Source organism: Besnoitia besnoiti, chromosome VIII, assembly GCF_002563875.1.
Source record: "Besnoitia besnoiti strain Bb-Ger1 chromosome VIII, whole genome shotgun sequence".
Taxonomy (NCBI): domain Eukaryota; phylum Apicomplexa; class Conoidasida; order Eucoccidiorida; family Sarcocystidae; genus Besnoitia; species Besnoitia besnoiti.
In genome coordinates, this window is record NC_042363.1 from 3203847 (window position 1) to 3229146 (window position 25300).

At 53.2% G+C, this 25300-nt stretch overlaps 4 protein-coding genes across 4 annotated transcripts; 3 read left to right on the plus strand and 1 right to left on the minus strand.

Moving 5' to 3' along the window:
• Positions 1 to 23: 23 nt before the first annotated feature.
• On the plus strand, positions 24 to 1133 carry BESB_085610 (uncharacterized protein; the record flags this gene model as incomplete). The annotated part of the gene is made up of 1 exon (XM_029366911.1): positions 24 to 1133. The coding sequence occupies one exon, from the start codon at positions 24 to 26 to the stop codon at positions 1131 to 1133; it is 1110 nt and encodes a 369-aa protein (XP_029217371.1).
• Positions 1134 to 4311: 3178 nt separating this feature from the next.
• BESB_085620 (DEAD/DEAH box helicase family protein) lies at positions 4312 to 8351 on the minus strand (the record flags this gene model as incomplete). Its single annotated transcript, XM_029366912.1, has 7 exons — positions 4312 to 4429; positions 5015 to 5073; positions 5561 to 5624; positions 6004 to 6239; positions 6564 to 6758; positions 7198 to 7371; positions 7716 to 8351. 7 exons carry the CDS (start codon positions 8349 to 8351, stop codon positions 4312 to 4314), a joined length of 1482 nt encoding a protein of 493 aa, XP_029217372.1.
• A 1355-nt stretch (positions 8352 to 9706) lies between these two features.
• BESB_085630 (uncharacterized protein) lies at positions 9707 to 10048 on the plus strand (the record flags this gene model as incomplete). Its single annotated transcript, XM_029366913.1, has 1 exon — positions 9707 to 10048. The coding sequence occupies one exon, from the start codon at positions 9707 to 9709 to the stop codon at positions 10046 to 10048; it is 342 nt and encodes a 113-aa protein (XP_029217373.1).
• Positions 10049 to 16334: 6286 nt separating this feature from the next.
• BESB_085640 (uncharacterized protein) lies at positions 16335 to 17015 on the plus strand (the record flags this gene model as incomplete). The annotated part of the gene is made up of 1 exon (XM_029366914.1): positions 16335 to 17015. The coding sequence occupies one exon, from the start codon at positions 16335 to 16337 to the stop codon at positions 17013 to 17015; it is 681 nt and encodes a 226-aa protein (XP_029217374.1).
• Positions 17016 to 25300: the final 8285 nt, after the last annotated feature.

Consider the following 25300-nt stretch of genomic DNA (forward strand, 5'->3'; position numbering starts at 1 on the left):
CGAGTCAGCACGGTTCCGCCGCGATGAGTCACCTCTCCCCGCACCGGGACGCACTGCGCACGCGCCACCGCGTCGTTGAGGAAGTCCACTGGCGCCTGGCGCACAACGCGAAGAGCATTCCTTCTGATTCCTCTGTAGGGAGTCCGAGCGGCGTCAGCGCGTTCAGGGCGGCCTCGCCGAGGTCGCACGTGTACGCTGACAACCTCTCCCGCTACAGCTCGTCGAGCGGTAGCCTCAGCAGCGCCGCAGGAACAGGAGGCGGCCTGCCGCCGGCTAAGAAGACGTGCTCATCGCCTGGGCACGTGTTCACCGAGCTCGAGTCGACGCCGTTTCTCACCACCTCCAGCGCGCCGGCCGCCGTCGGGAACGGGTCGCAGGCGTCCAGCTCCGCACTGCCTGAGCAGCGCTCTAGAGACGCCGCAAGCGAAGAATCTTTCGACGCAGGTGGCGCGCAGCGGCGCGCGCCGGCCTCGGCATCTGCGTGTCTGGAAAGGAGCGAGGAGAGCAGTGGAGGTCGCGGCAGCGCACATGAATCTGCGTACTTCGTGAACTCGCATTTCCCCAGAGGCGCGGACGCGGCCCGGTATCAGGACAGCGCACTTGGCGAGCATTTTCGGCGGACAAGCGGAGGAAGTCTCGAGTTCTCTTCCTCCATATCGCGGCGCCGTCCCCTGCCAGGCGCTGCGTCTCACAGCCTGGCGCTCGCGTCGCCCACAGCCTCGACTCCGTCGGGCGCCGGCAGCGGCGAGCGGGGCCCAGGCCGCGGCGGACACGGAGGGACTCCCGGGTTGGGAGGCGTCAGAGTCTGTGGAGCCCACGAGGGTCAGTACGCAAGCGGCAGCTCCCACTCGGTTTCCTCAGGAGGAATTTCCAAGAAAGGTCAAGCGCGGCTGCTCCACGCCGCGCTGAATTGTGCGGTGGGACGCGGCAGTGACTTCCCGTCGTCTTCGCACTCCGCATTTGGGCACGGAGGCCACAGTGCATCCAGCCGGAGCGCTGGAGAAGGCGCCAGAGGCGAGAGGAGGCTGGAAAGCCCCGCGAGTGCGGGGGCCGTGGAGCCCACGCTCGGGGTTGACCGTGACAGCCCAGCGGCATCGACTGATGCACGAGGCGGCGAGAGGGACGAAAGGTAACGGGCGAGGGCCTCGATGAGGAGACGCGGCCCCGAAGAGGGACGCAGAAGACCCAGAAAGAGACCAGTTGCTCTGAACCCTAAACCGTAGTGGGATGTGTGGATGATGGGGTATCTGATGCAGGCGATGCTGCGCGAGCGCCCAGGAGAAGTAGGCTGTATACAGACGCGCCTCGACTCTTCGCCCTCATGGAGACGGAGCTAAGTCTTTTCAGCTGGTCTGGTTCACTGTTCGCCGTCTCCAGCCCGATCCTCTGTCGAGGAGGAACGCGTTTCCTCCTGTTTCTGTCGTCCTCGTCTGGGAGTCGTCCTCTCTTCTGGAAGGGTCAGGGTTAGGGGTGCTTCAGTCGTAGTGTCATTCGTAGTGCGTTTTTGCGGAGACTCTTTTGTCTCCGTCCTGCGGCGCCAAAAGGGGAGACTTTCCTGGGGGCGGGCCTGGCGAGTCCGATGGCTGAGGGGAGAGGAGGCCGAGCAGTAAGATGGAGGCCTAAACCTGTTCATCAAGTTGGCTAGAGTCCCGATCAGGCGCGAGTGTGGAAAAGGAGATTTGGCGTCTTCTGTTGCTGTGGAGGAGACCCGGGGAGTCGCGCGGGTTTCGTGCGCATGTTGACGTCGAGTGTGCTCACGCGTGCAAGGTCCAGGGGCGGATCGCTTCCGTCCCCCTGGGGGAGTCTCCCCTGCACTCCGTCGGGCGGGTCGGGCCTTGTTCAGGTCGCGACAGGACGGACGGGTTGTGAGCGTTCCGCGCGTGTTTGTCTATCATCTGAGGAGCTGCGGAGACGAATGATGAGCAAGGCGCGGGGGCGGCTCTTTGGCAAAAAAAATGCAGACGCGTTTTCATTTTCCGTGTGCGCGCTCCGAGTTTCAGCGCGGAGATAGGGGGGACAGTCCTCCGCGCCGGTCGCGCGCGTCTCTGCTCGCGGTCGGTCTATGCGCGAGAGCGGACGCTTCGTGACTCAAGCTTCCGAGTAGATTCCGTGTATGCGCCTCCTGTGCGCAGCTTTTTCTTTTTGCTCTTTCTTTCTCTCCACGTCGTGGTCGCGTGACGTTCATGTGGTGTAGAAGACTGTCTTGCATTGTGAAGTGAGCACACGCTGCAGAGTTTGTGAAGAAACAAGACGCTTCAGTTCGCGCGCTCCCAGTCTTTTCCGACGTGTAGCGCCTGGAGGAGTCGCTTTGCTTCCTAGATAGAAATGCGTGTCGCAGAGCTTTTTGGATTCCGCGAGTGGCGATGTGGAGGCGAAGCAGCTGTGTTGTCGACTGGGAGGGCATGCAAAGTGAGAGGCACAAGTCCGGAGCGTCGCAGGGGGGCGTCTTTCAACTGCGGGACTTGCGCTCGCAAGCTACAAAAGAAAATGTGCTCGTGTGGTGAGGAGGAACCGGACGGCTTCTCGTGGTGGCCGTTGAAAAAGGTTGTATTGACGCCGAGTGCATATCAAGGGGTCGGTCCTAGGAAGAGTTTTTGTGTGGTTTGTGGATGTGACGCGCCGTTTTTTCCTGTGCGCAAAAACAAAGCACACACGTTTCAGCGTCTTCTGCAATCAAACCTTATCGTAAACCGCAATAGTCGGGAGCCACTTACCGCCGCCCTCTCCTCCAGCTCGACCCGTTGCCTCGCCCGTTTCCGCAGCGAGGGTCGTGCAGAGAATGTGGTTAACGGTCGGCGAACTCGTCGCGCCGAATCAGGCCACATACAGAACATCGGAGAACACGAGGCAGCTGCGCGGGTAATCATCTGCGGAAACTTTTCGTTCGCAATGCAGCTCTGAGGCTCTACCGAGGATGTGTAGAAGTATCTCGAGAATCGGAATTGCGTGCAATAAATCAGCACACAATGATGTGTCTACGTGTTTACCCGCTAGACGTGGACCAAGCGCTTGCGGGAGCGATGAAAGGAAAAGCAGGGATCGGCAGTTCACGAAAAAAAGAGGCGCTCTACGCGAGCCCGCTGGTCTCTTGCTTACCCAGATAGGGCTCCCTCATTTTTTTCTGCTCAGTACGAGAAAACATCCACGCAACTAAACGTATTCGCGAGGCCGTGATACACCTGGTTGATAGTTCGCAGCATATCTGCTCAGCATGTGCCGAGTTATTTGGTGCGATACATATATATATATATATATATATATATATATATATATATATATATATATATATATATATATATATATATATAAAATTATGGGAGACAAAAGTCGTATCAGAGTCAAACCCTGAGCACTCTGAGTCCTCTTGGGTATCCTTCTGACTCAGCATTCGGCGATTCGCGCAGACTGCAATGCTACCGCAGCGTCTCTGCACCCGTATCCCTTCGTGATCACATATCCGTGAATGCTGGAAGTTACGTCTGCCTGGTTTAGACCACTGCTCGATTGTCAGTAGTATTTCAAGTAAAAACAAACTGCTTTTTCCTGTTTCTAAAGATTTACCGGTACATATGAAAATCACCACCATACAAATAAAACTGTAATTCTACCCATATTAGCTCTTACCGCTCACCGCACTACCGGATCTACATACGCGCTCAGCTCAGTTGCGCAGTATCAGTCCCCACGGCATCCTCAGAGTCAGACTTTTGTGTATAAACTTAGAGTAGTGCCAGTCAGTAGGCGAAGGACGAAGATCCAACCCATCTCCCAGCTTTTGGAAAGAGATTTCCGCATGTCGCGCGTGTTGAACGTGTGTGCCCGTTTCGACCTCTGTGGGTTACGATTCCATCTACTCCGTCGTCTGGCACATTTATGCCTCGCCTCTGAAGTCGCGCGGCTGCTGTATGTTGTGTCAACGGCTCAAACCGCCAGAATCAAGTGGCTCTAAACTCGCTTGCTTTTTGTTAATCCTCGACGCGCCCCCGCACGTGGGGGCTTTGCGACTACTGGCTGCGCACCCGACTGCAGAATACACCGAAAATGTTCTTACAGACAATGAGAAATACGAGTGTCGTCCAATTGCAACTGGAAAAGTCACCCTAACGTGTCATCCACAAATAGGGTGAGGCTGGCGGAGCTATAGCGCCGTTAGGGTAGAAACTACGGGCGGTGCTCAGTCCGCGGACTGCAAAACGACCGAGCGCAGGACCGGAGGAGAAAGCAAAACGGGAAAACAGACAAAAAAACCCGGGTTTGTGCACGTCCTTCTACTCACCCTGCTTCAGCCGATCTCCGCGCCTCAGCTTTTTTTCAGCCGAGTTTCCTCTTCTTGCCTCCCCCGCCGGATTTGCCCCCGTTTCGCTTCTTTTTGGCCGCCTTCTGGACGAGTGCAGCGTCGTCAGCTTCTCGAGCTTCGAGTTCAGCGGACCTGAAGTAAAGACACCGCAAAGAGTGAGTGATTTTTTTCGCGTGCTTTTCACTGCCTGTCACCGAGGCCAGTCCGGTCTTTCATACGAGCACTCTCTCCAGGTGTGTGCGTGCTCCTTTCCCTCTCCAGGATATCGCCTCCTCGCCTCTGCCTCCTCCGCGCGAGCGGCTGTCTTTTCTGACGTTAGTTTCAGAGGTTTCGCCCTTCCCTTGTGGCTGCTCACTCCCATGCTTCCACAAACTAAAAGCCTGCAGCCTGAGCCAGTCTACAACGCCGGATCTACCCGACCGGACTCTGGTCCTGCTTATCAAACCGCGCCCCTCAACTCTCAGGCGGCGGGGCCCCAGCAGGCGCAGATAATCGCTCGCAACGGTTGCTGCGCTGCGAACGCCGCGCCCACGTGATGGCTAGAGTGTTCCTGCTGCAGCGTGAGGGCTACCCCGCAGCAGGTGGCGTCGAGAATGAAAACCGCGCGAGCCAAAGGACTCCGACACCAGGCAACGCCTTCGCTGCGTGACCGTCGTTCGCTTGTCTCCTCCGGCTCGCCCTCGCCTGTCTCCTCTCCAGTTTCAGGCCCTGACTCACCTCAAGGCTTCAAGCACTTTTTCGTGGAGAGGCATCACCTTCTCAGTGGCGGTCAGCTCCTGTGAACAACAAACCCCGACAACGGAAAGCACCCGCGCATGAAGGAAGCGAACAGCCCAATGGAACGCGTGGAGACGCACACCACGTTGAACAGGAGACAGAGACAGCACACGGGAGGCTGAGGCCGGCTGAAAGTAGAGAATGAAACGCTCAGAGCACCTGAAAAATGGAGCGTGTTTGACAAGCGGTATGCGTGAAACAAAAGACGAGGGAGACGGAATACGCAATCCGCAGTCTGTATGTATCGGTCTTTCCTTTTATGTGCCTTATGCCCGCCGCGCTCCAGCCTTTCCTCTCTATGCCTTGGCAGAGCTCCGCTCTGTGCCTCTTGCCGCGTAGTCAAGATAGCCTCTATGCGTCCGCGTCGTCCACGTGCCCGCGCCTGGAAGCCACTCCTTCCCTCTCCCTTCGCCTCACGTCGCCCCCCCCCCCCACCCCCCCCCCTCGCCGTCCCCTTGGGGCCGTCGCGCGCGCTGGAAGCCTTACTGTCAGCTCCTCGAGTTTCTGTCCCAGCGCGTGCTCGATGCGCTGATATGCCTCGACGTCGTACCTGAAACACGCGCAGGCCGATGCAGAGAACCCGAGAGATGAGATGGGAAGAAGAGATGAAGAAGAGGCAAGGAAAAGGCGCAGAACGGGACACGAGGCCAGCAAAGAGAGATACACACACGAGCGTGGAGGGGAGAAGCACGCAGTGCAGGAGATCAAGCGAAAAAAAGAAAACTGGAGAGGGCAACGGCGCAACGAACGCATCGGTCCAGCTGTGCTCCTCGCCCGGCATGCAAGGGGTCCTTGCTGTAACTGTAACGGTCCTAAGATAGCGAATTCCATAAGAAAGCACACGCAGAGAGAGACCCCAAGACTCGAGACGCGGCAAAGCGGGGAGTGCCAGCGGAAAGGGGAGGTTGGCGGCAGCTCAGAAACCTTACTGCGTCACGATCGTGAGCGCGCGCCCGCTTCGCCCAGCGCGCGCCGTTCGCCCGACGCGGTGTATGTACTCCTTGGAAGAGAGCGGGACGTCGAAGTTCACAACCATCTGCACGTGAGGAATATCGAGACCGCGACTGCCGACTTCCGTCGCGACGAGGCAACTCGTCTCTGCCGCGCGGAACTTGGTCAGCGCGCCGATGCGTTGGGGCTGCGTCATCTTCCCGTGGAGGCACACCTGCGTAAGCGCCGACAGCACGAGACGCGACGTCAACGTCTCCCGCGCAAAGAGTAAACGCGACAAAGACGCGGAGAATCCGCGCCGCAAAACCGCGACCGGGCGAACGCATCACTCACAGAGACTCATGGGAACGGCGAAGGAAGTCGGTTGGAGGTGAGGGAAGCCCTAGGCCATAGCGAAGCGCGCGCGTGGGCTCGGCGCTCCACAAACGCAGGTAAGAGATAAGCACACTCGAGGGTCGTCCACGAGGATGCTCGTGCACCAGAACTCTGGAAGAATGAAACTCGAGTGAAGCGCCAGCGCGGACGTCGAAAGACTTACCGACTGGAAGCCGAGGTGGCGGAGAAAGAGGGCGGTCTTCCGAGCGTTGGAGCATGTGTTGGTGAAGACGATGACAGACGAAGGAGAGAGATGCAGGAGCGCCGCCGCGAGGTGGGTGTGCTTCAGCTTGAAGGGCACGAGCAGAAAGTGCTGCTGCAGATGCGAAGCCACGTCGTACTTGCTGTTGACTTCCAGCTGAAAAGAAGGAAGAACAAAGGCACGGAGAGTCCTCATGCGCAGGGGACGCATCAACGCCGCGTATGAACTGAGACTGACGCGACACGAAACGCGTGTGTGCTTCATCCGGCCTGCGGTCTTTCAAGTTGGTAGGTGAATTCTGCGCAGACGACGGCAACGGGCCCTTGGAGTCCGCGCAAAGCGTGGGTTCGAGAGTTCACACAAAAAAGAGGCAACACAGGCTTTCGCCCCACGTGGTTGCCCGCCTCCTGCTCGTGCAGTGCCCTATCTTTATGTTTTTGATGCCTGCTTTGTAGGGAGGATATGGGAACTTCTTTATACCAATATACACCAGTGGGAAGCCGTTCTCCCAAGAGCTACCGTGAGCTCCTATTTCCTAGTACGACTCGTGAACTCTTTTGGTCTGATCCTAGGCGCGCAGTGAGCTTCGGAGTACCTTCACAGGCTTCTTCAGCGAGGCCTTCTGCAGCTTCGAGACCTTGGTGGTCATGGTGGCGCTGAAGAGCAGCGTCTGTCGCTCCGCAGGGCTGCCCACGTGTTCGAGCAGAACTTGGAGGGCGGCGTCGAAATCCAGAGACAGCAATCGGTCCGCCTCGTCCAGCACCAGCACCTGACGACAGCCATGGGATCGAACTACAGACGCGGCTACTAGGGAACGCATTCATTGTGCTTGAAGTCACATAATGTGGATTCGAGGTGCATGCACACGGTCTTTCCACCCATATAGAGGCGCGGTAACAAGGATCGCGCCGCGCGGCATTCGGCATTCGACGCGCAAGAGCGAGTACGTGTTCGCAGTTTCTCTGGCATGGCGACGAAGTTTTTTGTGTTCGCGTCTCTGCCTCCCGTAGGCGCGTCGACGTGCGCGACGCCGAAGGGGAAGAGCCATGAAAATGGAGCCAGGAAACGTCGCTGAAGCTTCGCCTCCGGCGATCACTCAACGGAGTCACTCACCTTCACGCTCTTGAGACTGAAGCCCTTCGTCTGCTGCAGGTGGTCTACCACGCGCCCGGGACTGCCGACGACGACGTGCGGTTTCTTCGCGAGCGCGACGGCCTGCGTGTTGTGATCAAGTCCGCCAACCAGCGTCACGACGGTCACGCCAAGGGTTCCGCCCATGGCGAGGATTTGCTGAGAGATCTGCAGGCAGAGCTCGCGTGTGGGTGCCAGGATCAGCGCGTAGAATCTCTGTGTGTGGTGCAGGAGCTGCTGCAGGATCGGCAAACCAAAGGCCGCGGTCTTCCCGCTCCCCGTCTCCGCCAGCGCGATGATGTCGCGGCCCCGTAAGGCGTATGGAAGCACTTCGGCCTGAATCGGCGTCGGCGACCGCCACCCCAGAGCCGACACCGACGCACAGAGCTCCGCGCAGAGACCGAGGCTGGAAAAAGAAGGGGAAGCAACAGAGGTTGCAGAATCGGCCGCCGCCGCGGGCGAGGCGAGCTCCTGGGAAGCGGCCGCAGAAATAGACGCAAAATCAGCTACTGTGGACGGCGCATCTTTCCCCCTTTTTTTCTGCGCCAGACTCTTTGAGCCTGCGGCTCTGGCAAGCCTAGGCCCGGACTTAAAGGCTGCGTCAAGCTCGCTGTCCATGGTGGACGGGGAAAAGATGTCAGCTCAGCGTCAGGCAGTGAGTGGCTTCGGAATCATAGCCTGAGGCTGGGCACGACGGCAGTCGCGGATGTTGTGGAAGCGATGCCGCTCCGTCGGCGCGGCAGCAACACCCTCTGCGGATACGGCGACCCTTCGCTAAGCTCGTGCATGCATCGCAGTCAAGCCCCGCGATTTAACACGTTGGGCTGTTTTCCGTCGTTCCGAGCTACAGACACTTCACGCAGCCGCAGGCACTCTGCAGAGCGAGGGTGCCTTCCCATGTAGGAAAAAGGATTCTGGGTTCCAGTCAAGACGATGACACCGCAATGGAATTGATAGATCAGCTGAGTCACACAGGCACGGGATATACGTGGACGACGCCGCAACATAACATCAGGTTCTGACCGCCCGACTGGGGCTCACACTTGGCAGATCCAAAGAAGATGCGGAGGAAAAAGACAAAAAACAAGATATTTACTGCAGAGTGAATGTTTACAGCCACCTAAAGGGAAAAATGACAGTGCGATCCCAACCGCCATGCCAGAGGGGCCCGTCACTGCATGCGGGAGCTGCACCGATTGCAGCTGCTGCATCTTACTATCGTCGAACTGGACCGGTCCTCGCTGTTGCTCATATCACGCTCGCCGTTTATTTTTATTGGGTTTAGTTGGTAGGAGGAATAGAGTAGCTGTCTGAAGTCCGAATCCCGAACGGAGCCTTTCGATAGAAGGGTTGCGCGTCCCGTGGTAGGGAATCATGAGGTTGGAGCCCCGGCTTGAATCTTTTAATGTGACATACTTGAATAAAGTGGGGATGTCTTCATCCGTTCGACAGTTCTGCTCCCTCCAAATATGGTCCTCGAAGGACAACCTATTGTGTCTGTTCGAGATACGCCGTCATCTGCGGCTTTAAAGGCCGAAAGCCACACTAAGCTACAACGCCCGCGGTACTCGCCTTGATAGTGTCTCCGAGGCTAGGTACGCTTCCGTTCATACGGTACCGTACCCTGAAGAGTAAAAACGCAAGCGCAGTTGCTGTAGAGCGTAAATTGGCGTTGTTCCTCCAGTCGGGTGGGTGGATGCTTACTCCGTTGGAACGTGTAAAGTATCCCTGTCTCAGAGTTTCAAGTGTGTGTATCCGGCGCGATGTCTGCACGTGCTGGTAAGGGGAGAATTCCCCGTGGAGCATCTGAGGGAACTTGCGAGAAGCAGGCAGGTCGAGACTCATCTTCTCCTGCTACTGACGCTTCATCTTCTTGTTCGTCTGGCTCAGCGGCGCAAGCGGGAAGAAGTCCCCATGAAGGAGGGGAAAGGGCACCACCGCGTGTCTCGCGGGGGCAGGTGCTAGTCGCCATTATGAAGAATCCGGAGAACGCTCGTGTACTGAAGAAGTTCGCGCTGTTCGCTGTTTTGGTGGCAGCCCTTCCGATATCTACGGTGCTCTTCCTGCCTGGATTCGTTGTTGGCATTCTGCAAATACTGCAACCGGAGTCCAGCAAAGATTGGCTGGAAGACACTGCGAAGCTGTGCGGAGCCATCGTCTCTGTTGTGCTGGTGAATGTGGTCATGCTGCTTTATGCAGCGCTGGCCTATCAGGAAGAGAAAGCTGACTGGGAGACTGTCACGAGAGCTCAGGCGAGCCGCCCCGGTCCAGAGCAGAAAAGCAGTGCCGCTTCGGGCACGAAGAAAAGCAACTAATGTGCGCGCGTGTGTTGTTTACGCACCGAGTATGCCACTGGGAAGGTGCTGCTCTGAGCAAGGAAATGGTGGTTGAGCCTATACGGCAGCTTTTAGCCGGCCTCGAAGCTGCTAGTTCTTGGAACAGCGCCACGGCGTTTTGTTAGGAGCATTAAGATTCGAGTCCGGTAGACGGGAGCCAAGCCAACACAATGAGAGGTGTGGGAGGGGAGAGCTGCCTAGGTGTGGGCTTAATACTATTTTGAATCTGTGTGCCCCCCATGTGAAGAGCTCACGAGAGATTCCTTTTACACCGGGTGGTCTTAATTCGGTCGTGCGGCGGGTACCGAGCGAATCTATCGGATGCAGTGTTGGAATTGTTTGGAATGAGATTCATTTAAAATCGAGGTCGGTGCTTCTATGGTCGTTGGATCTCAGGTGGTGGAGTTTAGTACACAGTCAGATAAGATTGACTTCAAGCCAGTTTCAGTATAAGATACGGCTGAAAATGGACTGAGTTGGGATCAGAGCCACCGCTTCACTGCCCTGTGAATCAGCCACTCGTCAGCGTAAGGAGTAGTTTATAGATTGCCACTAGGCGCGAGTCACCCTAGTTGTGCACCTGTGAATTCGTAACGTCAATATGTGGCGATCATCAGCTAGACGGCAACGCTGCAGCGCCGAGACAGATATTACAAAAGACTAGGAGCTACTTTACACCACTTGTGCGGGGTCCAAGCAACAACAGGGGCACTGGGTGCTCATTGGCTTACCTGGTTTATTTGCGCGAAGAACGACCGTGTCCCCTGAACGCGGGTTTACGGGGCGTGCGAGTGCAGCTGGACCATTAGCGATTAGGTGGCGTAGCATGGAATAATCGTGTATCAGACTACTCTATTGTCGTCTCGTGGGTCTTGCGTGTGCATCATCTCCCTTCGACGGTTGTCTGTCCTCAGGCAAGTTCCCACCGGCGGCACTGTACGAGAGTAGTACGGGGTGACAGCTGCTCAGAGGAAAAGGTTGAGTGGCATATTTCGGAACAAGCGTCGGTGACATTCAAAAATGAAAGAGGCCTTTCCTCAAGAAGAGCGTTGGAACACCCAGCTTTCGGAATACTTCCTGTGTTGATGATCGTTAGTTACTGGCGCTTTCGTTTCTGGCGTGAAACACCCTTAACTCCCAGGAGCTCAAATCACAGTGCTGCTCCTGTGGAACAACATATCAACCTCACATCCTCACATCGTGGTAGCGTGGACGCGTCATAGAAATTTCTTGACACGGACACATGGGCAAATACCATATCGGACGCCATACTCCTGCTCGTTTGTTCGCTTAGTCAGGAAAAGGGGGGCGGGTGCCCTGCGTCGTCCTCAAATATTGTGGCCGCTAAGGCCCAACGCCAGTACATTCCTCCTACCCCGTCGACGCACCCATACAAGCAACGATAGTCGTAGGAACCGATAGAATCAGTGGGACCCGCTTCGAATGCACACAGTGTGAGTGGCGCGAACTCTCTTGCCGGTCATTGGGAAGAACTGCTAGACCGGCAAGGGAGTTGGCAACTCTGCGGCTGCTCTTTCGGCCTGCGAAAGCGGAAGAAGCATTCAGCCATTACCGTCTGTTGAGGGAGAAGCTGCATACACGATGTTTGCCGGGGGGCCATGTCCCATGGGTATCGAGGACAGCAGTGTTGTGGTCATCATCTCGACGTAGTGCATGCAGGCATCCAAGTGTCTCCAACAGTGTGTGGTTGGTAATCTAGGCCGTTTGCTTCTCGCGGCCTGGTGCCGTATGTGGCTGCGTGTGTTCACTCAAGACAACGGGCTCGTGCCGTCCGCTTGAAAGAAAATGGCCATAACGACACTTGTGGTGGTAGCCGCGTCAGTCTTCTGATTGCACGCGCTAAGACTTTGGCTTACTAGCCTGTGGCTACGGCCATCAACTTTAACGGTTGGCGTGTAAAGTGCATGGTGAGTGGACCCGTTAACGACGTGGGGCGATTGCTGAGTCAGCAGCCACCACCGCGGGGCGGCACGAACGTCAGGGGTTTTTCCTCTCGACGTAGAATGAATCATGCTCGCTTGTCAGAAGAAAGGATAATAAAAGTGCTCGAATCCTTTTTTTTTTTCCCAACGGCGGTGCGGTACAGGACACAAGCCCCTGAGCTGCTTCAAAGGACGCTGCCTCGTAAGCTTTCATGCTTTGAGGTTGGCGGCGTCAGGCCGCTTGCTTCAGTGAGAGTTCAGTCTCACACGAGTGCCACCGGCAAAAAGCAAACTCCGCTGTAGGGCTCCAGTACTGCTGGCAACAACAATGGCCTCAACAAGCGCTGTCTTCGTGTGACGGCGCCTCTCGAAACGGTCGGCGGTTTACGGTCTTGCCGGCGCCGTATTTAATCAAAAAAGTATCCTTCCTCGCGAAGCTCTCCGCGTAAAACCAACCAGCATATGGGAACAGTTATCCGTCTCTGACTTACTTCAGCCTCCCTCACGAAGCGAAGTGTTTTGGCAGCTCTCCTGGATCCCCTCGTTCCCCTGCTCGGCTCCCTGCAAACAGACGCTTCATGGCGGTTGTTACTGCCTCGTCCGGTTTCTCCTCTGCCTCAGAAAGGGGGCCTTCTGACCAATATAGGCTACTACCAAATGAACAACAGAAATTGGCGAGATCAGCTGTTCTCGGCATTGCGATTACAGTCTGTCTCGCCGGTGTCAGCTTCGTCGCCAGTCTTGCGGCATCACAGAACGCTCTAAGTTTTGCTGCCTCTGTTCTGGAAGGCGCGGTGGCTGTTGGAGTTTTTTCCTTCGGAATATGCGGCGTTCGAAAGAAAGGTACGAAGCTACACGATGATTACATATCACAGGAAACTTTGTCGTTCTTCGGCGTACGCCGAGCGGGTGCCGCATGTTATTTCGGATACTAAACCTTGTTCAACTGTGGCACATCAGCGATGGTGTTGCCCAGCGCTGGCTCCACTCAACTGAGACTTAGCTCAAGGTAGGCTCAAAATTTCAAAAATCGTGCCTTACCCTATATAAATAATACATTTTAATAGCTGCGCCTTAACACATTTCGGGGAGAACCAGCTAGCTCCAAATTCAAATAGCATTTCACAACCAACCTCCTTTCTTCTGTTAATTTTGCACTATTAATCAGTTAATATATGAAGTAAATATTTTATTAGTCATTATTACTTTACGTTTGACGTTTATTATGTTTTAAATTGTTACATTTCATCAGTTGCCTTTTGTAGAAGATTGGTCTTTACATTTTAAACGAAAATGTCTTAAAGGAGATCGAATTTTCATTTTAAAACTTTTAATTTCTGGGCAGTGTCAATTCAAAGGTTGAGTACCTCTCACTGCAAATAATGCGCGAGCGGGGAGCTCAGCGTTGCCTAAGCTTCACCAGTTCAACTTACGTTCGTCTCTTGTCTCTTTTGTGACTGCAGATCCCAAATTTGTAGGTGTCTTCGGTGCATTTGCAATATGTCTGAGCATTCTCCAGATTGTCTGGATCATCTTCGGCGTGTACAATATCTTAATCCTCACGGACCAGCTGAATGTAGGTGGACAGCAGGCCAGCGACCGTCCCCTCCTACGAAGCCAATATGCTGCCAGCTTGATACATACATGCGCTGCTGTAATGAGTGGCGTTGGCTACACTTTCTGTGCTGTATCCTCTCTCAGACTGAAGCGTTTTCTGTCAAGAGGCAATGTAGTACGGATTGATGAAGAGCAATAGGGAATCGCTTTCCTTACCGTTACCGTTGGCGTGACAGTGTCCTCCACATTCCCCCCCCCCCCCCCCCCGTGCCCTGCCGAAAGCCTGACGGCAGCCCGTCGCCGGTTCATTGTGGTCGATGAAGGCAAGACGCTTTGGTGCCCGCTTGACTACTACAGCAAATCCACCTTTTCCTATCAAACTAAAACATGCGTAGGTGGTCGTTTTCAGCTCGTGAAAATTTTACAGGCTTACAGTAGTCAACGGCGTCTGGTGGCTTACAACATAGCGCCAAATGCTTTCCCCTCCGAATAACTCCGACGCAGCCACTCGCAGCAGCGGTGGTAGCGGAACAGGCTACTCTGAGTAATGGCATCACATCTAGTCAGCTGATAAACTGCAGACCGCGCACCATTGGCCCTCGGCCTACGTTTTGGGCTGCCTGCGTCCGGAACACCTATCCATATGTGCAACTTTGGGAGTGCTTTCGACAGCTTGTTTGCGTTCGGTGTAGGCCTTGTTCTAACTATCCGCATCATCATTCCTCTTGCCGGCAGCCTGCAACGGATATGCAAGCATCCCTGCGCGTAGCGCACGGATGCAGGAAAAATGCAGCTGAAGTTAGTGGCCTAGTTGCCCCCAGTTGACGGGGGATAACGTCAGCATGACAGCGCGACGTGAACGTGAGCCAGGGCACAAGGACATGTATGCGATGAAGCAAATTTCTAAACTTTCATCGGTCCGACCAAAGGACGCCATCCCCCCTTCCCAGAGACAATGTAACTGGCTCATCTTCCGGCACTGGCTGGGGTACCTTGCATAAGCGAATAGTTGCTAGCAGCTGTGAACTCCAAGCGGCCGTAGACGAAACTGGATATTGTCTTTCGTAGTGCTGATACGATTGAATGAGGTAGATGATGCATCAAAGCTACCAGTAGTGCACCGCAGAATGGGTATCTACGCATGCGGAAGGCGATGAAGAAGAAGTCACATTTGACAGATCTGCGCGCCGGACGCCACAAACAAGCTCGCTCTGTGCCGTAGGCGGCGGAGCCAGGTAGCGAGCGCTGTGCATACAGTTCAGACCCCAGCGCTTGGGGGCACCGGCTTCAGAAGATCAGGACCGTCTTAAACAATATCACCTGGGGTGCCAATCACAGTTGATCTCTTGCACATTACCTTCTGGCCCATATGCATTACGATGCAACCAGCTAGTGATAATTTCGCGCTTCCTGATGTTGGGGACCTCGGACCTCTTGAGGCGTAAGACGTCAGCACTTACAGCGCGAAAGGGCCCTCTGGCACGCCATTGTAGAGCAGCTCGCATAAATGGATACTTGAGAAACCAATAAAAACCTTGGAGTTCCAGAGAGCCCAGAAGTAGTACGCATTTCGGTGCTTGATGAGGCAGCATTCCTCGGTTATGGCTCGACACCCGTTCTGCAGATAGAGACGCGACCGCCGCCGCGTCCCTCCGGAAAGCCACGGCTACTTCAGAGCGAGACGGCACAGCGGCCCCCTTGATGAAAACCAGTCATATTATCATCCACGTATGGCATCGCCTCCAAAACAGGAGTGTCTGTTTGAAGATTCACCCGCTTCTATCTGTTTGCCAGAAGTTACAGCCTTCCGTTCCAGCTACATGCCTTCACTCTGACGCGGGTCCCAGCAAAGGAAAACGCCTCACAGAGGAAGCGATACTTGCATGTTTGTAGAGCTGCGCCAGCATCGACCTAATCACGGTCGTCTGGAGCGTCCACTTCCGTAAAAGCGTACCACGTTACCGGTGTTCTCGCTCGTGGACGCCGTAGGTTTCTTTCATACGGAAGGAGCTTTCCTGCCTTCAGGCCCTTGCGACGCGGCATCAAAAAATCTTGGGTGACATCCATGTGGCAGCAGAAGCGCCTCAGCACGTTTCATCTCTTGATCGGGTGTGTATCGCGTTTCCCGCTTAGCTGGTTCCACTACGTCTGCGTTGGCTGTTTCTATTTCAAGGCCTGAATATGTACCTACATGCTACGGCTGCTTCACAACATAGCACCACGTGTATTCCCGCCTGTTGTAAGGACGTTCGCCTCTACGCTAGGCAAATTGAGATCCAGATTCTTTTGAATGTGTCCGAGTTTTTGCAGCACCGCAGAGGTGCGGCGGTCTGCATATTCTCTTGCTGCATGGTCCCAGCATACGGCTAACTGGCGCTCAAGTAGATTCATCAACGTGCTTTTTTTTTGAAAATCACATATTTACCCGGCTTGTAAATCCGTGGTAAACGCGGAGAAACAGGCGTCTTCGTGATCATTAGAAGAAGAACGCAGCCGCTATTGGACCCCAGCAGGTCGGCGTCCCATAATCCACGATCAAAGCAAGACAAGCTTATATCTTCTCCAGGGAGGGTCTGCATCGTATTCTGAACAGGGTTTACTCTGGAAACGGCGCTACGGAATCTGCCGACGGCCCGACGACCCAACGAACGCATCCTCATTATCGGCAGTACGGAGCCCAGATGGCGCGCGGCACAGTCCGTGTTTTCTTTTTGTTTATTCAGTTCATCTTCTTCAGAAGTTTGGTTCGAGCGCCCTATGCATCAATGTTCCCTTATGGGGGCATACTGATATCTCCGAGTTCTATTAGTACGCACGCTGTTCCAGGTTTCCTCCTTGCGAGGGCTGCCGATTCATCGGAGAAAACTGAAGACAGTGGAGGAAATGGAGAATGGCTGGGTGGATTCGGAAACAAAAACGAGCTTTTCCTTCCTGGGGAAAGGGCGGTTCAGTCAAATAAGCCCAAGGGGATGGCCAAGCAGAAGAGGCAAGTGGGACAGAGCAACGCTCTATCCGAGAAACCTGTTGATGAGACTCCCCCTATATGGAAGGCGTTTTTCAAAGCTACAAAAGAGAAGCTGTTTACTGGAACGTTGAAGAATATTTCTGTGTGGACGGGGCTCGCTATTATCGTTTCTGTTATTGCCACTTATGCTGCATATCGGTCATTGAATCAGTTCAGGGACACCAGCTTCAGACAAATGGAAGAACAGCTCAATGCCACCAGGGCACGGCATGATGAACTCGCTCAGCAGAATCCGCAGGAGAGATTGATTGAGGCGACAGAAAACGCAAAGCAGCAAACCATAACCCTCCAACGCATCCGAGCATCACAGCAGCAGGGGGTCTCTGACCTGTTGGCCGAAGGAATCGCGCGTGACAGCAATACCGCTTTGGCTAACTTGGTAGGCACACTGAGCACAATCTTGTCTGTAAAACCCGCCTAATGATCTAGAAGAACTAGGGAATCCTCTCTCCGTGTGGTCTCTTCAGACGACTATGCGTCTTGTCGACTTCTGATATATTTGTATTTTTCGGTGAACTCTGTCTGGAAGTCATTTGGCAGGGGGGGATGTCACTGTTTTCCTTCTTTCCGAAGCTCCTCTAGTGTCTGCTGATTCTTTGTTGTATAGACGAAATGCGACTCATACGCTAGAATTTCATGATTACTTCATCGTGACCAGAGCGAGTGAGCTTTTTTGCGCCTCGTTTGGATGCTGAGAACAGTTTGAAACGTTGGTGTCGACTTCCGTCTGGGTATGCTTGGTGTGCGCAGGGGAATATTCAAATCTCGCGGGTGAGAACTGACAGCTGTTTTCCGTTACTTTTGTTGCCAGATGCTTCTTTGAGGATTGTGATCGTTTATCCGAGTCAGCAGTCGTCCCCGGGAGGTGTCGGCGTTTGTGACTCGCCAAGAGGGTAGCCGACGTGATAGGCGGTTTGCCTTGCAAGAGATGCCATTTTATTCGGCTCGTCAAGCTGTGCTTTGTGTGAAAACCAGGGAAGAATAGAGCGAGTAAGAGACGCAGAATAGTTGGTCTACAAATAAATGCATGCCAGGTTTGTTATACAAGTGCCGGCAGTCTGAGGGCCCCTCAGTAAAAGCCGTTATGCGGACCTGGTGAAGTGCGTGGCGTGAAGGCAGGTGAGTTTCGCTTCTTGTGTAAAACCTGGACGTGCCATTACAGCTGAAAGTAAGTGGATATCAGGTCTGGGGCATTTTAATGATGCAGTAGCTTTAATGCAAAGAATAGGGATTGCGTTCCGAGATACGCGAGTCGCTACAGGAGACCGCATATATATATATATATATATAATGTCGAGGGGAGTACGAGATTGTACATGACAAGCGAATACAGATTACGTAGTCTCACGTTAATGACTGTCTTTTACCATACGAGGGCGTTCCAATTCGGACCTGGTCAACAAAGATCTGCTATCCGCGGCGTCCGATTCATCCGTATGGTTCGTAACCTGTCGCAAGAGAGGCTTGGGACAGAATGTTGCTGATGGGGCGTGTTTGTATTATCAGGCAGCAGCCTGGATAGTCCCAGGATCCAAGCGGTGCCTTAGGGTTTTTTTTTTTCTGCTGTAAGCTGAGCCGATTTCCCTGTTACCGTTTTCAGGAAGATGTTCAAGCAGTAAGTTTCAGAACCAGGGGAGATTGACAGCAACGAGTCATACGCTCAAGAGCTGGATTGGGGTCTTATTCGATGGCATGCGGGCAAGGTGATAAAAACCTGAAATGCCGATTATGGGTGCTCCTGTGCTGTTTCTCTGACTGCCACGCAGTTCGAAAGCATGACAGTAGGCTTCTTTCCGGAAATCGGTTAACGTCGCACTCCCACGTGCTCTGGAAGTGGACGCCTCGGTACTTTGGTTGAGGCTCCGATATTCCCTTCCATCATCGGCTTGCAGACAGGCACCTGTTAGTGACAGTCATTAGCTCATTTCAGCAGTTTAGTATTATTGTAACGACTAGAAGTCCTGTTCCCCATGTTTCTCTTGTTGTTGATGTGTACTTCCTGGTCCATTTTCTCCATCGCAGGGTAGGTGTCGCTTCTGGTTTTACGCCAGTTGGACAGCAGCAAGCTGACTTCCGTCGGTTTGAAGGTTTCGAGTTAAGCGGTAGGATTTTCGAATATTTCGCAGTCAGCACTGGGTTTATATCGTCTACTCATCTGCGCAGCACAGCCAGTCGCGTACTTCCCTGTTGTCTTTTGTTGCAGCTGAAGCGGAAGCGAACCTCGGTAAGCATTATGGGTTGTCTAGGCGGCAGCACGCGCCTCGAGTTGCTGTGCAGCCCTTGATGCAACCACCTCCTAGCATCTGTGCTTAGCGTTGATAGTCGTCACAGCACCACGTCGGATCTTCACTTACACCATCTCAGGATGTACTGAATGTTTTGCAGGCCAGCCGGGAGATCCGTAAGTCTGTGGCTCTCGATGCCCGCAGTGTAATTCTTCGGCGGAATTGCAAATTTAAGGGGGGTCGTTTGTAATCAAGTTCCTCGGTGCTCTCATGCTTACACAAGTTGCAGCTGATCTCATCGTAATTTTCGCCTTGTTTTACGTCCCGCAGCGCTCCAGTTGTAAGTTCCATTCAACACAATCTAAACTCAGGCATACGCCGTGCTGCGACCAAATACTTTTGCCGGAACAAAGGCAGATTGTAACTTTGAGGGTTGTATATCGTTAACATAATTATAGACCCCCTCTGTAGATTCTGCGTAAAAGGCGTCAAGTTCGTAGTTGTGTTCGACGCGTTGTTTTGGCCGGTTTAGGAATGCCTGCAAAACGTGTCTTTGAACGGGCTCCAAATCTGATGTAGAAAAAACGGTGGAACGCCTATTTTGTTTTGACGTCATCCGCATCTCGTTGGAACGCTTGGTGGGTGGTGTCGTAGCTCCTGTAGTGACATGCGCAGTTTGCACGGGTTTAGGCTCATGCGGAAGCTGGGCTTGCTTGTCTCGATGGAAGCCAAACTATGCCATGCATTCAGCGTTAGAGTGAGGAACTAATGTAGCTGTGAGATTCTCAGGAAGCCAGCACGCAGTGCATGGGAACTGCGTTGTTGTTTGTCGTTACACTGCAACAGGGTAAGTCATCGAGGGTTCCTTACACAAGCAGTAAAGACGTCTCAACGCAGGCGAGCTGATGCACACTGACTACGCGTGGTCACACGGACAGCACTGAGGGCGATTTCATTGCGAGGTAGTGTTGCAGCGTGCCGGGGCCTACAGTGTTTCTATCGCTGCTTGTCAGGCGTTTGATAAGGGGGTTTACGGTGCAGTGTCGCTCGTCGTAGTGGGGGGCTGAGAAATTTTGCTTCATACGGGCTGATGTCTTCGGCTTTCACGTGTCGCAACAAAGACCAGTAAGCCAGGCGGTGCCTGCAGCTCTTTTTACCCCAGCTGTTCTAACGTATTTGACAGCCTGATGGATTCAACAAACTGGAATCAGGTTTTCTGTACAGGCGGCTTCCATTTTGCTGCGGGCACACAGCTGTTCCCCATCGGGCGTAAACACTGCTTTGTAAAGCGCATCAGATGCTGGAGAGCGTTTGCGCTTGATTTAGTTCGACATACATGTCGGCCAGAGGTCTGCACCCATATTTTTGATGTTGCTTGGTCTATCCTTTTCAGAGTCATACCAAAATGGTGAGTGTGTGGAAACTGCGGTATTGTTAATGTGGGTGAAAAACAGGCCTGTTTCGGTTCCATTCGAGGTACAGACGGCCGCGGAGCCCTCGTAGTATCTAGATTAATGGCTGTGGCTCCAGATGGGAAGCTGCAGCTGCGCGTGATGAAATAGCGTTACATCTCGTGTCCCCGAGGCCTGACTTGCTGTGAGATAAGGACAAAATGGCGAGATTTTATTTCTTGTGTGTTGGTATGCAGGGTAGGCAGATTTTCAGAGTCTGCAGACGCACGAACTCGTGCCACTGGCGACACACGGTAGTGAGCTGGAACTCCGGTGGGCTGTCGAGTCACCTACAGACCGTCGGTCGTATCGTTTTTTCGCTCGAGCGAGGGTGTCGTTCAAGTCTGGGGGTAGAGGAAGTCCGGGTTAGTTGTCAACAGCTCGATTCTCACGTGCATCATGAGTTGCTTTGCTTTTCAGCTGCTAGTGAGTGGATTCCTTGGAATTGAAAGAAAAAGGAAACCAAGGGATAGTAGTAGCAAACCAAAATGTGTCTACAGAGCCGTTCCTCACTTGTGGCCGTTCACCAGTTTGTTTGCTGCGACTCCTGCTTCTGTCCCTGCAGTGGAATGTGAGTATCTAAGGGGCATTTTGATGAATGCGCTCTGGAGACTGCGGAAATCACTGGACTTAGCAGGGTTCAAGTGGGAAATCTGTCCTTTTTCTTGCTACTTCTGCGAGGCTGTCTGGGTGCCAAACCAGGAATCCCACAGAGGGGACAGTTTTATTCAGCGCGAGACGGCTGTTATTTCTTGTTGTCGGACCATCCGGCGTTCAACTACCAGATATACGTACGTAACGCTCTGTTTCTGAGCACTGTAATGTGCGCCGAGTTAGAGTGATGTAGCAGCTTTTCGAATGGCCTTGGACAGACCAGCCGCAAGAATTCTATATTGAACGGCACCCTACACTGCATTCTAGGATACTGCGATTAACATATAAGCTCTGTAGGATTAGTTGGATGTCACTGCGAACTCTGTCGTTGTCGTGTTGTCTTGCTGCTTTCTGAAAGGGTGAGTTTTTCGGCTCGATGGGCTACTCATTAGCATCATTTCTCGCACTGGCTGCAGCCTCGCTAGCCTTGTTTCCGCAGGATTTTTATGTGGGATACCTGGGGATAGTTTTTTCTCATTATTCAGCGACGCGTAAGTTTTGCGATCAGCAGCCTCAGGCGTTGTACAGAGCACACTTGTTCGGCTTTGCGCATCAGCAAATGAATGACAGTCACTGTAGGAGCTGCTGTTGGAACCTGAGGCGATGACTGCATCCTCTGTCGTCGTCTATGTTGGTTCATCTCTCAGAAGGGTAAGCCTTCTTCATCTCCTATCAGCTAATTAGCTTTCAACTCTATCCTTGTTCTTCTTCACGTCGAACCTGTTATGGTCAGCTTCGTTTCGACAACAAGGCGAGCATCGCCTAGAGTAGCGTCTGTCGTTCTTGGTATCTGGATGTAGTGCATCCGCTTTTTAACTAGTCGCCTGAATGAGCCAGATATGATTTTGGCTCACGTTAGAGTTCTGCTGTTGAAGGAAAGGCCTCTCATATCACGTTGCTTTGTGCCTCTCCTGTCTATTTCTAGGGTGAGTTGAATTACAGAGCTCGTAGCTCGTTTCTCTTTTCCTGGGTTAGTTGGAATGTTAAAGCGCCGCTTGATACTACAGGCAATGAATAATGCCGTGCCAGGAACCCAGCAAAAGCTGAAGCTTCTGGCTGTCAGCAGGCCACTGCGGAGCAGCGGTGCAGGTATTTTCTTCCCACTGCATATGTGCATTCCTTTTCACTTCAGACCGTGAGCTTCTTTCGTAGTTTTGGACCACGCCGTCTTTAAGATGGCATCCCGAATATGAACGCAGTTTGTCACTACGCTGGTGAGGGGAAAATTATTTTACCCATGGTATACGTTAAGAATGGTATTGATGTGTTGTATTCGTTGTCAGACCGCTATCTCATCGGTGAGTAGGAGCTTGGCATCAGAGATTCGAGCCTACAGACAGATGCCATCCAGCCGGCTGCTGTTCGGAACATCCGGTTTTGCGAAAAGCCCAACGCGGCAGCAGGACACTGCCGCTAGCTTTTGAATCACGTTCTCTTTTCTGTATGGGCTTTCCACCATATCAGGCCGGTACGTCCCCACAAAAATCGCCGTGAAACTGCGGTCGGTAGTACTCCTTTGCGTTTTTCGGTGGTTCGTTTTCCGTCTCAGGATCCTTGTGGCACCGGTTTCCAATTCACTACGCGTGCGTGTTCTTGGTGTCTTTTTATTCCAGCCCTAGCAGAGTGAGTTTCACTGATAAGTCCCGTTTGTATTAGTGTAACGTCTCGAGCTGAATAGTAGATGTCGCGTATTCCGGCGGACAACCTACTTCTAGCGTCACCATTGATACCGCTATACTGCGTGGGGGGTAGTATCTTCTTTGCGGTGCGTAAGGTTGAAGAGTCCAGCCGCAGCCTTTTGGATACTGTCGATCTTTGGTGTTGTTGCTGCTCTTCTTCGCCAGAACGGCGTAAGTGTGCCTGCGGGTTGCTGCAGGCTGACGTTACCTGACTCTTGTAACGGGACGGTCAGTTGGAAAGGCGGGAGCTCTGCTGCAGACTATCGTTTCCGGTGGTTACCCATCAATCGAAGTTTTTCCCAGTGTGACAGCGTCTACCTTTTCCGTTTTTTTAACTGGCTCAGAGTAAGTCGTACTGGGGAATTTTGTCGACCGCGAGCACAATAACGGGATTCCTTTTCAGCGCACTTAGCGTTGGTTGAAGCGAGTCACGAGGGGAGCGAAAACTCATACTGAAGAGAAGCCAAGTGAACAGTCCTCGCAAGTTAAATTAACAAGGCTTGGGAGAATGACCGGGTTGTCCTTTTGTTGACGGCGTGTCTATGCTCAGGAAAACTTTCTGAAGGTGGGTGCTCGCTGAAGTTCACCGCTGCCGCTGACAGTGGCAGTTAAATATATACGTGGCAGCCTATCACAGGACACAAGAACGCCGCCCAGATATCCCAAGGCGTCACAGTGTACTCATTATAAGGAAGAACTGCTGGGTCAGTCCGCTTGTGGAAGTGTGGGTGACCAGGCGTAGTCTCCGCGACACAACGTGGTTTGGCGTGCGCTTGTAGAGACTTACCTTCTTAGACTCCCGCTTCGTTCTCATTTCGTGTGCACAAACTGATTTAGGCAACGTGCGAGGAGAGTGCTTACATTGAGCGCGGCCATTTTCAGTTTCCGACCCATCTTTTTTTGCGTATGTCCCTGACCACTGAATTTCAGAGAGTGGTACGTCCTGAGCATGGTCGTGCCCTCCACAATAGGTCTCTGTCCACATCTTGCCTCTGTGTCGAGTTATCGAGCGGGGTGGCCCAGAGCCAGTTCATTCGACTGAACGGCACCACATACGATATACGCGTCCGCTTAAATAAACAGCGTCGGCGATCATAGTTCGTAAATTTCTCCGGCAAAGCCGGGCCAGCCTATTGTCTACTTTATGGGAGGGGCACTAAACGGCGAAGAGTTATCTCATGTTGTGGCTTATGATGATTCGTTTGTTCCGCTACTCAAAGCGTAAGTTGGCAAAGAGTGCTGTTGCAATGAGATTAGACCACAGGAGTACACATGCAAATGCAGGGCTTTTTAGCTGGGTGTCATCAATCATTTCTATGGAAGTCATGCTCCCAAATATTTCTTGGTTGCAGCACCAAGTGAGTCCACTGTTTTAGTTTGTACCTGTCGATGGTTTGGCTCTACACAACGATGCATTGCAGCGGGAAGGGTTAGTGCACACGGTGAAGCAGAATCTTAGACTGAAGTTTGTGTGTGTGCCCCAGGGGGGTTTGCATCACGAGCTGCGACAGGCCACATCAGGTATAACACTTTATCCTTCTTTCCTCCCTGCTTATCACGAAGAGTAAGTCAAGCCACCAGACGGTCTGCCTCGGCTGGCAGGTTTAGCTTTTCCGTCGTAAGGTCTTGGTGGACGACTTCACCGTAGTGATTCGGTGATTGAGGGCGACGCAGTTTCCGCTTGCAGTCCTAGATCTCTTCGCGGGCTGGGTTACGCCTCTTCAAAACGCAATTCTGCGGTGCCTCATCGTTCTTGTGTTCTCAATTGCTTTCAACAGGTCACCGTGAGTAGTATCTTTTACGTGTTGGTTGCGGGGTCCCTTGCTTGCTCATGACACGCCCTTTCGCTTTTTCTGAGTTCCTACTTCAACGCACGGAACCGTGCCGAACTGCTGCCATTATACAAATCCCTCGCGGGGATTGTATATTGTGCTGATATGCCTACATCGGTTTTCTTGTGTCTGCCCTCTTCTCTGAAGCGTAAGTACCCTCAACATGATATTGTAGAGGCGAGCTTTATCTATATTGCTTGGATGCAGCAGCAAAACGCGTAGCTCTGTCGCCACTAGGTCAACACATCAGAAGGCATAACGTATTTTGTGGTGTTGCTGTTAACTTGAGATCAACTCGTTCGGATATTATCTCGGGAAATCACCGCTAGTCCGCTCTCTCGTATCGTTCGCCTTTTTTTTTCGTAAGGAACAGATCACCCGAGGATGCCGTTTTTTGCGCTCTCATTTTCAGGCGGCTGTAAGTGACCATCCTAGGTGGGAAAGGGGGGGGGCTTCTTGGCGGGAGGGAGTTATAAGGATTCTATGACTGGTCGCTTTCCCCCCATTGCTTTTTCATCCATTGTGTGACTGTCTATGTGCGGCTGAATATTCTCCAGAAATATGTGAAGCAAGTACGCATTCGAGCGCTGCATCTCTCACTCCTGTCCACTGTTTGGAATGGGGTTTAGGCTGAGACTTTCCGACTGCAGATTAGGTCTCTGCCTTTTCCAGATTGAGACACCGCTGTAGACAGCGGACGTACAGGGCGCGTGCTACCGTACGCAGCATGATGCGTTCTTTTTCGGTTCACTGCAATGCCAGTTTGTAAGCCCTCTCCGTGTTGTGCGTGATGAATGTTGGTGCGGAACCAGTTTGGGCAACGTGGACGTGTCTTGGGGGCACGCGCCATGGGCGGAACCGCTCG